We start from the raw sequence: 13,740 nt of genomic DNA, 5'->3' as shown, positions 1-13,740 counted from the left end.
GATGAGCTGTCTTAAGTATAAGGCTCGGTGGAGCAAATTGTTATAGTTAATCCATTTCAATCCTACTATTACTACTAATTTTTTAATCCCTGAGTGAATGATCAGCCAGTTGTATCACAGCAGAAGCATTTATGTGCATTTTTACTCTTGTAGGTTTGTTATACATGTTTTGTTGTTGCATTAAAAACAAAAACACTGCATATTGTACAGTATACTTGGAATTCATGTGCATAAACTGCACATGTACAGTGAATTCAGCATGAGGACGGACAAGCAACAACATGAAGAAGTTAAGCAAGTGAGGTCCCATTACAGTACACTGCATAAAATATTTTTTTATACAAATACATATTGAGTGTTTTAACATATTTGAAGATAATTAGCAAATTTGGTTTCAAGGTCCTTCTATATACAGTATATACAAGAACTTTATCAAAATAAAATCAAATCAAGCAAATTTAACATATTTAAAGATAATTAGCAAATTGGGCAGCATGGTGCCAGGAGAATAACCTCTCTCTGAACATCAGTAAGACAAAGGAGATGATTGTGGACTATAGGAAACACCAGGGAGGACATCACACACCTATCTACATCAGTGGGACTGCAGTAGAGAGGGTCAGCAGTTTTAAATTCCTGGGAGTTAACATTTCAGAGGACTTAACCTTGACCCACCACACCAACACTATGGTCAAAACAGCACAGCAGCGCCTATTCTTTCTCCATAGGTTATAGACGTTTGGCATGCCATCACATATCCAGGCCAACTTCTACAGGTGCACTATTGAGAGCATCCTGACTGGTTGCATCACTGCCTGGTATGGGAACTGCTCCGCCCGGGATCTCAAAGTACTGCAGAGGGTGGTGAAGTCAGCGCAGCTCATTACCGGCTGTGAGCTACCAAACATCCAGGACATCTACTCAGCTAGATGTCTGAAGAAGGCCAGGTCCATTCTCAAGGACCCCAGTCATTCCAGTCATAAACTGTTTTCCCTCCTACCGTTCGGTAAACGGTACCGAAGCATTCAGTCCAAGTCCAACAGACTAAGGAACAGCTTCTACCTCCAGGCAATAAGACTGCTAAATAGCCAACCTGCAGCTCCTTTAGCAAATCACCTGTAATGGCTACATGGACACACAGTTTTCACTGTATTCAGCATAATTGCACTCCTTGTATATACTGTATTGCATACACCATGGACACATACAGTAGCAGCTCTGCTCATACTGAGTTTTATTAAATTTCTATTACATTTATTATTATGTAACCTTATTTTTGTAACCTCAATTTTGTGATTTTTGTGTTTTTGTGAATTTTGTGATTTTTGTGATTCTTATGATTTTTGTGAGCTCGCAGAAAAGACATTTCATTGCCAGCAACTACTGCTGCACGCTGTATTGTTGTGCATTTGATAAATAAACTTTGATTTGATATTTGATTTGATTTGATTTGAAGAGAAAATGTCAGCACAACCTCCTATTTCAGAACGTGCTTTTTTTTAAAGCAGATGGTTAGAGATTTTAAATAATCCCATGTGCTAAAATCCAAAGCCAGAAACGTTGATTATAAAAAAAACAGGGAAGTGATAGCTCAATTTAAGTGATAACTCACCCTTTTCAAAATCAGGGGTACTGTCTTTTATGAGATGGCTTAGCTGGAAGCCATTGAGGTGAAGGAATCTGAGTTGCTCTCTCAGGGTGTTCTCTTCAAACACAGGGAGAATCAGATGCCCCACGTTGTTCTGTGAGATGGGAAGACCGAGGCCCAGTGCCAGTGTGGGGGTAAGGTCCACTTGCTCCACAGGCTCAGGGGTTTCAAAGCCAACTGCGAGAAAATAATTGAGATTAAACTGGGGAAAGAAAGGGGTATAAATTAAAAAAAAAGGTTGGCAAAGAGCTGGTAATTTCAGGTTTTCCCAGGATCCTTTTTCCAGAAAAGCACATTTTGTTGATTTCCACTGTGGACGGCTACCAGCTGCAGATCCAATTGACAGAAACAGCAACTGATCCACGGTGGAAGACTGAGCTCAATTTAACCAGATGTGGGGTTTTTTAACTACCTGAATAAAAAGAATTGAACTTGCAGCTTTCAATTTAAAAAAAAGCTACTCGAGTTGATGCAAAGGAAGAGCTAAAGTTGAAGTCCATGCTAAAAAGAAAAAAAAAACATTAAAGTTCTGAAGCCTTCTTCATGTGCACAGTTTTTGCAATTCCTCTTCTTCTAACTTACTACATTTGATGTAAGCCATTTTTATTTCCTCATGCAGAATCCAGATAAAACTTGAATAAAACCTTTAACTTTATCTACTGTATATAACATCCAAATGATGCTAGAGCAGGATTGGTAAGGCCTTTTTAAGGAAATTAAAATATTTAGCTTTTTGTAACTTAATATTCTCAGTGAAATACTGTTTTAATGAATGAGATGAGCTGGTGGGATGAACTCCCATTCACTTTTATTTGCATATGAATGTAGAAGAGGATAGCACTGGATGAGCAGGTGGGGATATACTCCAGCACTCTGGTTAAGAAGCAACTAAAAGGCCACCAAATGCAGGAAGGGTGAGTAAGATTTTATTCACAAGAAAGCGAGAGACATGTTACCAGAAATAATCAGAAGGCAGGACCTTAGCAGAGTGAAAGACAGTATAGCGGGTGCACCACTTTAGCAGGTTAATATCCTGAAGTCAATTGCACAGTGAGATAATTGGTTGTAACACTTCTTGGGATTGTAAAAACCACACAAGAAGATACAGAACAAGGCTAGGACTGTTAACACCATTCAGACAGAGGAGGTTTAAAGAGGCAGATAACTGAAATGCAGGACTATAATGAATATTTTTTCTTTTGAAAAAAGCAGTGAGATAAAATTAGTGATCTTCTGATATTCTTATAGTTTTTTTTATCTAAATTAAAAACACATACACAAAATGCTTATTAGATAAATATAAAAAATGGAAAAATACCAAAACAAAATAATTTAAGACTCCAAAGATCTTTGTAATGTCATATCAGATACTTCCAATATGAACAAGGCCTTCTGTGTTAAGTTTCTCAAATAGGTCATATAAATTCATAGACAAAAGAAAAAATAATACAAATACAATTAATTACTACTGCCCTAAGTACTAAACACAAAACTGGTAACAAAATAAACTCTACCTACAGTACTTATACTGCATTAGTCATTATCAAGTCAGACCTACAACAAAATAGAATTAAAAATCTTTTAACTGGTTTTCTGTGTATTTTACAATGGAAATTGCCCTTTCATTGTTTTGGTGACTTGAGGCTTCAAATAAAAAAATTCTTAACTTTGACAGTCCTGCTAAGACATACAACCATAACAGCGGAAGAGTTATGGTTGTACACTGTCATTTCGTAAGTAAAATAAAGCAAATAAGCTTCATTTAAACTGCTGTTGAATCCTAAATTGTCTTGGTAGAGCATGTGGAAAACCATAGTCCTAGTCAAGAAAACAGGTTTTGAAAGGAAAAGACATTATAAAGAAGAAACAATGAACACACCGTACCTCTTCTCTTGAAGGCTAGGCTGATAAGAACGAGAGGTGTGCTCACTTCAGGGTCTGAAGACCCTCCATGACTCCCTGTTTCAGACATTCCATGATCTCCACAAAGCACTAAGAGACTGGGTAAGGAGTCCTCGCTTTCCTGCAAGCCACAGGGAAAACAGAAAAGCAAAATTAAAAACACAAAAACGTTAAGTCAAAATGTATGTTTCGCACGGGAAAAAAAGAGAATTTCAGCTGCGAACTGCAGTGATTGAGGAAACTGGCTCAATTTCATTTTTGTCGTCAATTTGGTATTTCTGTTTCCCTGAGCTACTTTTTTTCATTTTTGTTCATGCATCTTATTTTGTAATGCAGTTATTATAGGTACAGTACCTGTATTGTACTTCTGACAGTTTTAAAATATGAGGCTATTAAGACCAGCAGTGCAAAAGGCAGAAAGATAAATTCAGACAATTATTCGGCCTTGCTGCAATTTAATTAAACATTGTTAAGCAACACTTTGAAGGCTTAAAGGAATCACTTGTGAACGGTGAACATGGATTTGTTTTAACTTATTTCCCTCTAGTTCATTCTTCTAGCTAGTACTCCAACCTGCTGTGGCATTTTTTCAAACAGAAACTCTAAAGTACTGTATAAAGTTGGCAGGCAAGTGTAAGAAAAAAGAGAACAAATATAACAAGCAAAGAATTGAAAAAATGCAGACTAAATTTACAGAGACTTCAATAAAAATCAAATAGATGACTAATGTGGAAAAAAAACTGTTTACACTGGAATTTAGAACCAGCTAAAAATAATTGAGATGATTAATTTTATTATTAGTAGTAGCAGTAGGGCCATTCTTTGCCTTGAGCAAGGTTATTCATGTTTTCATTCTGCAAGAATGCCAGGCATTTTGAAAAACATTGCTTTGGATGCACAAATGGAACCAGCAATCCTCATTTGTGGGAATATAATGAAATGTCATAAGTGCTCAGTTGTGATCCTTTCTGATTTCTTCCTTGGTGCACATGTGTTTGCAGAACCACCAATTTGTATATGGATCCAGCAAAGAGTGACGTTCTTTTCAAACTTGAAGTCTGGACACTTTTGTCTAGTCTCCAAATGGGGGCTGTGTGACTGGATATGGACTGGAAGAGGTCACAGAAGCACATTTGAACAAAGGCCGGCTTTTGTTACAGAATCATACGTTAAATCAGAAATATGTTGTTATTGCCTCTTTTGACCTTCTCGAAACAAAATACAAGTTTAAAAAAGTACAAAGCTACATAAGGGGTACTGCACTCTTTGCATTCAAAATTCTGAGCTCCTATTTTCTTTGGATATCAAACTGATTCAGCAGACTTACATCTGTTTCCCTGGAAACACTGGAGCTGAAATAAATCAACTCACAGATGGAAAGTGCTGATATGAGAAAAGTAAACTGAATTCAATAAGTTAGCGAAAAGTAGAATGTTATCACTTTCAAATTATTTCCTAAGAAAGGTTATGTAAGAGAGAAGGTCGTTTGGACCATCTAGCTAATTGGACAGCTGGAAGATAACAGATCAGAAATCCTCATCTATTCAGTACTTAACAGATCTCTGTGTCAGCTTCAGGAAAAAAACAAAAACGGGGAATTTAAAGTTAAGGACTACCACAACGCTCTGTGTAAAGAAGCACCTCCTGTTTTCTTAAATATATATCCTCTTATCTTATACTTGTGTCCTGTAGGCAATATTGCCCTATTGATCTTCTCATCACCTCAGAGATGTCAAATATCTTTCAGGAGTTTTACTACTTGTATATTTTCCCCTCATCATCATCTTTGCTGAACAGGAGATTCAGTTCCTTTTGTCTGTGGATGACATTTATTGACAGCCCCGAATTATCCTATTTGTACCTCTTTGAATAAATTTCTGAACAGCAATGTCCTTTTGTAACACAGAGATTAAAATAACTAACTTTAACTTTTATATTTTAAGCAAGGTCTTACTAACACAACATGTATACTATTTTTTTCTTAGATATAAATGTGACAACTTCAATAACATATCCTAAAAAAAGCATTTTTTATTCCCTGCTTCTTCTCAGTGGTAGAAGATGGTTACGCCATCTCTTCCCTGTCTGACAGACCTGAACCAGCACAGCGTGTCTCTCTCTTGCTCTCCAGATGGCAGCCATCCCCAGAGTGCCCCTGTGATTGACCGCAGTAAGGAGATGCTTGACAGGTCAGCATAAGCTGCATAGTGAGAAGGTCACTTTGCATGCTTGCATGACTTACAATCTCCTGAGGTTCAGAAGACTTTCAATACAAACCTCTGGGTACTTTGGAGCCCCTATCCCCCGAAGCAGAAATCAAGTAAGCATAACTGTGGTAACTAATATATGCAAAAATCAACAGTCATGAACTGACAAGTAATACTACTGTAAAACATCAAAAATTAAATATATGATTATTATTTTTTGGTGAATGAATTTATTTCACAGCATGTTTGCATTATTCACAAGCACAGGTGAATTCTAAATAGATTAGTACAGATATGTTGCATGACAAATGGTCCCTGTTATAGGTAATAGATGACTAATTCATGTCAAAAGCTGACTTAAGTGACCTCACTAGAGATATGAAGATGGATCTACATGTCCCTGATGCATTGCTGAAAGCAACAGAACACCTGACTAATATTTCAATTTAAACAGCCTCAAGCTATAGGTAACGGTTAGCAAAGAAAACACCAAGAAGCACAATTCAGACTGCAAAAACCCTCTGAATCGCACATGTCACAGAGATATGCTGACAATATGATTGGTCCCATATCTCGAGTGACATCTGTGAACATCCAGTGGAATTAATCTGGTAACATGTTGTAGATCTGTAGTGCAGAACAAGCTGCTTCTAGGTATATACACACTTACAAGTTAAAAACCATTCTTTATAATTCCTTAAAATATCTTAAAATAAGTGACATGGTTTTACAGATGAATCTTTACACTTTCATGCCTGAGCATGTTTGAATTTTGTCACAGTTTGAACTTGTATTCCTCATCAACATGGAAAAGATATAAGACTACAGAAAACATAATACACATACATGTTTACTGTGTCTCCATACTGCTTAAACATTGCTTAGTTTAACACTGGTATTGAGAAAGATTACTGGCAAGAATCTGGCCTACATGACCTGATAGCTTTAACTGACTGCTCCCAGAGCACAAAGGGATGAACAACAGACTCAGCACCATCAGACTTGGGTTTGTTTCAGGCACAGAGAGGTTCCTTAACATTACTGGATAGCGACAGCCTTTGTAGTCGATCAGGAAACTTTGAGCTTCCATTGTTATCAGAAAAGAGCTGCATAACACCTTCCATGACCTGCTTTTGTTCTGAACTGGAAGCTCACAGTGTGAAAAGAAATGGATGACTGTAGAGTGCACATTTTGGAAAATGTATACAAAACATCTTAATTACTTTCATACTTGGTTCAAGTGTGTAGCACTAAGATAAGCTGGTTAATGGTGATGATTATGTGGAATAAAACATGGCATAGTAACAAAAATGAATCACCATTGTGTAGAAAATGAAAAAAAAATTACTTTAGAAAAAAAGAAATATTTTTAGAAAACACTTATGTGCCATTTTAGTCCCATTGTTCCTTTGTAGCCTCTGTAATTGGGTACATCTTCACAGGGCGTTATAGATGACATCTGCTACTTTGACAGAGCTGTTTCTCCGTAAACCTAAATAATGTAATATTTTGGAAATAAAAACCAATTTCTTAGAAACAAAAGGCAAAAACAATTGAAACTATAAGTCAGCCACTAAAAAAAGAGGATAATTTGCCAGCTTATACACATCAGGTCTCAAGTTAACTAAATGAATATAAATGTTTGGCTACAAAAAGATTGCTTTTCTCTCTTTTGACTGGCACCTGTGTATGTTAATAGCAGTGCACTTCTTGCTCTACACAGATTAAAACTGATATACTGACTGTGAGGTAATTTGTAGGTCTAAGTTAAAAGAGCAGCTTACCTGAAAGGGCAATTAGTAACACAGGGGAAAAAGACAATTGTGACTGAACAGGAGACAACTTGGATTCAGATATCATCATAGCTCACAAAGCTTCAGAGTGTCACAGGTTTGACTGACAGGCTCTAAGAAGCTCCTTGTGCTGCAGAAAGATGCATCAGTAGAGCAAAACTGAATTATTACAAGTTTCATACTTCAAAAGTCTATGGATTTTACCAGGAATGTCCCTCCCAATCCCAAGGACAATACAGAAACCTTTGAAGATGTGATTTCTCCCACCACTACCACCAGCTCAAGTGCCAGTACTCTTTCAGTAAATATCTGAAACATTCTGAAATCCACTGTTCCACATTTGCATAAGGCGGCAGAAATGAAGATGGAGTTTTTCATATTTCCAATTCCCAGGCTTTCCTGAAGTTTCCACCACCACTACAGGGTTTCACCCTAGGCAGCGGTGTAATCAGTGTTAAATGTATGTGACTATATTTTAAAGGAACACTGATATCCATAAGTCATTTTCTTGTCTATATTTTTGGTGTGCACTTAATCTTGCTCAACCCAAGGAGATCAGTCATTTGTGATCCATTTATTAGAGTTTTTTTCCCCATCATTTATAAAATCCTCCGGGTATGCTGCAAAATACAAAAAAGTTCTGAATACCCAACTAGTAATGTAAAAAACATATATATCCACTTCATGTTAACACTACATTTGCTCCTGAAACAACTCCGAGAAAGACAAAAAATACTGTTTTATAGCATATCATTTTTGTACTTTATGCTTTTCATTATGCACTCACTGAACAGAATTTCATTTCCTTCAAGTTCTTTGGCTTTTAGCAGTGCACAAGAGATTTTCCCTTTTTATGAAGACCACATGAAAGACCAATGCACCACCCTCTGAGACAATCTGACCCTGAAGCTCATGTAGAAAAACAGAAGTTGTGAATACTGTAAGGATTAGTAATAAGACATAGAACTTCTTCCCTTTTTTATACTACTTGGAACAGTGCACCTGATTTTTAACCACTAAACACCAAGCAAGAGAATGTATCTATATGGAAACCCAGCAGACAACCTACAATTTTACTTGTTAAAGAGCACTGAAATATAATGTTCCAATTCAGCTTAAAGGTTATCTTATCCCTCCAAACCTTAGTTTATCTTTCCATACAAATAGACCAAGTTTTTCATCACATTGTGATCAGAAACCTTGACTTGAAACTATGAAAGTATGGGACATAACAATTAAGAAAACTCCAGAGATCTTTCCTGTTAGTGACAAGTTATTCAGACAATTAATAACTTGTTCCAGATTATTCTGTTCTTTGTTTAGTGTGGTAAATCATTAAGTATGTAAAAATTCAATACAATTATACATAAGCATGCACTGAGTCAAATTTACACACGCATACTCATACAGTAGCATTCTTTAGCATAAAACACTTTGTGCACCAGATGCATGTGAATCAGATGCATGTTGATGAAGAGTGCTATACAGTTGCTGCAGAGACTATAAGACAGAACAGAAACATGGAATTCAAAGTAATCCTCACTGTATTCAAATTAGTACAGTTTGAGCCACCTTGCATGTCTTTAAGTATGAAAATAAGATGTAACATATTGATGAATATGTCACAGCCCACTTTCTCCAGGGAGTCTAATGGGGTGTCCAAAAACCATGATAAAATATTTTTTTTAATTCTAAGAGTAGTTATAAAATATTATTGTTACAAAGAACAAAACATATAAATAGAACAGAACAAAGATACTATACATTATATGCAACTCTCTTGATTTACTTTCATTTAAGTTCATTATAGTTTTAAGAACATGTAGACAGCAAAAAGAAATATAAAAACAGCCCACCGTTGTTTAAAAATAGAAATGTATTATTTTAAAATGCATTTATTTACGTCAATTTTTACATTTCTGGCCATGTCACTACACTGAATGCCAAGATAAAGAAGCCAATGTATTACGGTGACAAAAAGGCAGTGTACAGTCACTTCAATGACCTACCAACACAATTTGAAGCCACACTGAATTGCTCCTAAACAGTTTGCTGTACATCTGATATTTTTTTCAATTTTCACAAATGCACATGAAATATTCAGGATATCTACAAGGATACCCTAAAGGAAAATAATTTATGGAAATAAAAGCTTTAATTAGGACAGAAAGTGGAGGCTCTGGTTTTCATTTACATATCTGATGTACTCAGAATACTTCTGCATTTTCATAAAGGGAGGAAACGGTCAGAACTTGATCGGGCATACTGCGCACCTTGATTGTAACAAGTCAAACGTCAACAAGACTTGAGTGAGAATTTTAAATAGAATACATCAGAGCTGAAACACTTGCTAATGAAATGTTTAAATTTTTGAAAAGTGGAATATGGCCTGCTGCAATATAATTGGATTGTTTTTGCTGAAAACATACCATAATATAACAGGGTTTTTTCTATTATTTCAATTTTATTTAATAAGCGTGTGAAATGAAGCTCACTGTATCAAATGTTAGCAAGCATGTTACTGAAAGGTACATTAACATGGTTGTGGCACAAACCTGTATTGAAAATATCAATTTTAATTAATGATAAACTTTCAAGGAGGATATTAACACTCCTTATTCCTTACAGCAAAGCAGTGGAAAAGAAGCAAACTACTTTTAATTAAGGTTCAGAAAACAAAGGGATTACACCAAAGGGACTCAAATAAAAACTGGGGCGCTGGGGAACTGCAAAGATAAATTAAGCTTTCTCTCTCTGGGAAAGCATTAAAGCCTAGAAAAAGGTGCATATAAGTTTAAAAAATCCAGACAATTAAAACGGGGATGAGCTCTCAAATGCACAGTGAGACTGAGAGAGATTTTAGCAAAGAAAAAGAAGAAGATAATGACTCCTTAGTTTTATCAGTAAATTCTAATTATCGTATAGATACTGTAGTTTAACACTACAGATTCTTCAAATAAGCTGATTTCCATTGGACTTTTTTTTTTTTGCTAGTGAAGGGGTAATTTTATAATTGTATCACTTACTCTACAATGTGGTCTCAAAAACAATATTAAAGATTAAAGCCATTCAAAAACAAGGTTTTGCTGCAATGTCTAAATCTTTCATTGTCAGAAAACTTTTACCACATGTTATTTTAAAGCATTATGACACTTCCTTTAAAGTGCCAAAAATTAACTTTGTCTACACCTGGGCACTTCAACTGTCTGTACATAGCTTAGTTTTTAAGACTTCATCAGGTTATTTAAATAAAGTCACAATGCTACTTCAGCATCCTCTTATAGAGCTGTTACCTAAATCTTGTCATGGGATTTCCCAGTCCTTCAGCTTTCATAGTTCTCAATAACGTTTTAAAGATCAGACTAATATTGAATAATTAATTTATCCATTTAATTTTAATTATTTTTTACTGTGCGGCTCTCCAGGATAGGGGTTTATATTGTTATGTCTTTTGAGAAGTGACGTTTTTATTGTGGAGCATAACAAGCCTCAGCAGAAATGCTATAACAGCAAAACCCACAGAATGCACAAGTACAGTTACTTGCAGAAGTATTCGCTCCATTCCAGCAAAATCCGAATTTGATGAATTACAAAAGATTTTTCATATATTAGATCTTGAATGCTCAAACACAGCACTTGGATGAGTGAAAAAAGTCACACTTCAGCAAAAAAAAAGCAAAAAAAATCAATATATAAAATGTTATGTTGACATTTTCATTGTGGTGCTTAACAATTCTTTGCAGAAATACTTAAAACAACAAATCCCGGAGCATGTGAAAAGTATCCCTGCCCTTGAGGAATACTTGGTAGAAGCACCTTTGGTAGCAATAACAGCTGTGAGACTTTTTGGATGAATTTATGGCTCTTTACACACAGACATGGTGCATTTTTGAGCCTTAATACTTTGCAAATGAGCAATAATATTTCACATATTGTCACACACATCTGTTGGATTCAAGTCAGGACTTTGGGCCAGTTAAGGACATTAATTTTCTTTTTGTTAAGATGTTTCAGTGTAACTTTGAAATGGTGCTTTAGGTCATTTTTTCTCCCAAAAGGCAGATTCTCATCCCAGGTTTAGCTCTAGAGCAAAGTAAAGTTGGTTTACCTCTCTGATTTGTCAGTTTTTTGCTCCATCCAATTTCCCCTCAATCTTGACAGGTTTTGCAGTACATTTGACAAACTTTGACTGGGTGACACATTGTGTGGGATTTGCAATAGATAAAAAGCTTTGCATTTAGACAAAGAGTTCCAGTTTTGCTGTCTCACTACAAAACATTGTATGCAGTATCACTTTGTTGTAAAAACCAGGCAGGACCTGAAAGATCAATCTGCCATACAGGACAGCTTTGTGGACTGACAAGGATATTGTTGACTCCTGGTCACTTTCTCCCATCTCAGCCACTGAAAGCTGAAGCTCTTTCAGCTCATTTGAGCCTCATGGTGGCAATGCTTACCAATTTCCTCCTTGTTCAGCTGGTCAGTTTATCAGTTACAGTATAATCTAGACACGGAAAGGGTGGTACAATACATCTTTCACTTAATGATCAATCTCATCATGCTCAAAGAGATATTCAATGTCTATGAAATGTTAATCAGTGCCTTTCTACAACTTTAGCTTTATTCCTGAATTGTTCTGGAAGCTGCTTGGTCTTCTTGTTTCAACTTTGCTTGATATTAACCACCTTTAAACGGGATCATACAGGTGCATTTATTCTGAAAAAATGTCAATCTCTCTTACTGTACACTGTGTGATGATGCACAGGGATGTGCCTCACAGGGCATGGCTTTCCCTTTGGTCCATGTCGGGGGGGGGGGTTTACATTTCCCCCTGCCCAAGATGACAGAGCGCAGATCACGGTGAGCTGACAGGCCCAACATTCACTGGAACAGACAGAACATTTAGAGCAACCAGGAAGGCGTTGTTGACGATGAGCCGATGCCCAGACGGGGCACCGCTCAGAACACCCCCACTTCTCCCAGCACAGACCAGGCCAGTTTCTTCCTGGAAGGTTTGCTGAGGGGAGTCACTTTCCTAAATTCGAGTAAGAAGAGCCACGTCTCTGAATGTTGCTTCCAAAGCACTGAGAAAGGAGTTGCACTGCAGATGATTACTTGACTGGCACTGACCAAAAGAGGCACACAGGTACGGAGAAATATTATTTTCCCTAGAACTGATTAAACGGTAGCGCTGCTGCTGAGATTTTTTTGCAGCCCAGATAAGAGGAGTGAAACACAGGCTGGGTGTTATATGTTTTTCCCCTTCTGTGGGCTGTTAATTTCCCCTGGCATGGATAGTTATTTGCACTAGCTACCACAGGACCAGGCGTATTTTCAATAAACATTAGTTTTTCCTGCTCAGGGCCCACCTACAATCTGTGCCCCTATTGTGGGCAATGGCATCTCAATTGATAGAGGACATTCAACTAATGACTAATGTCAAAGTAATTTTGTGCACCTGAGGTCATTTACATTTGCCATACCAAATGTAAATTGCAATATGCGATAAACAATCATTTTTCTTTGCAGCTTTTGCCGATATTTAACTTCTTTCAACTGGAAAAATGTTCAGTTTGAGCAATCATGTTTTGATTAAGATATGTTTACTTCAAAAATGGGTAAACATCATTTGCAATTCAAAAGATGGGACATCATTGGAAGGTGATGAATATTTTTGCAAGGCTCTGTATATGCAGCAATTAAGAAATCAAAAATCAGAAACTTCCAAATATAACCTACTTATTATCGCCTATAATTTGTGGACTGATTAATCCTGGGTTTTAATCTTCTTTGGGTTAAACAAAATTAGTCTGCAATTAGAGATTGTCAAAAGTGCTAATTTTATGCTGAAATAAACCATTTTAGAACATCCAAAAAGAAGAATGTAATAACTATTGTGGAAATCAAATCTTTATTCTGAATCATTTTTTTTTCCAAATGACAGATGAGCCAATACTTTATAACCATGTAAGGATACAAGAATACTTCATACATGCTGCTAAGTATCTGAATCTGTAAACAAATCTATTTAATACTGTACAGCTGACAGATATTTCTCTTTCTTGACAAGAAGAGAGCTTCAAAGATTAAATTTGTTTGTGTTTGTAAACAGTCCAGTGCCAGCAAAATAAAAATCAAATAGTTTCTTCAATCAAATTTCTTGAAATGGAAGAATGGAAGTCCACAAGAT

The 13,740-nt window shown here is 36.3% G+C and overlaps 1 protein-coding gene across 1 annotated transcript in view; it reads right to left on the bottom strand.

Annotated features, from left to right (window-relative positions):
- Nucleotides 1-13,740, bottom strand: part of pigg (phosphatidylinositol glycan anchor biosynthesis class G (EMM blood group)) — a 137,168-nt gene that overhangs the window by 77,526 nt on the left and 45,902 nt on the right. The window contains exons 5-6 of the mRNA XM_088911559.1: nucleotides 3,533-3,671; nucleotides 1,613-1,825 (exon numbers count right to left, since the gene is read on the bottom strand). Coding sequence (XP_088767685.1) covers nucleotides 1,613-1,825; nucleotides 3,533-3,671 — 352 coding nt within the window. The remainder of the gene's footprint in view (nucleotides 1-1,612; nucleotides 1,826-3,532; nucleotides 3,672-13,740) is intronic.

This window comes from Atractosteus spatula, chromosome 1 (assembly GCF_055471065.1).
Source record: "Atractosteus spatula isolate fAtrSpa1 chromosome 1, fAtrSpa1.hap1, whole genome shotgun sequence".
Taxonomy (NCBI): domain Eukaryota; kingdom Metazoa; phylum Chordata; class Actinopteri; order Semionotiformes; family Lepisosteidae; genus Atractosteus; species Atractosteus spatula.
Note: the sequence above shows the minus strand (reverse complement) of the source record. Positions and strands in the feature narration are given on the sequence as shown.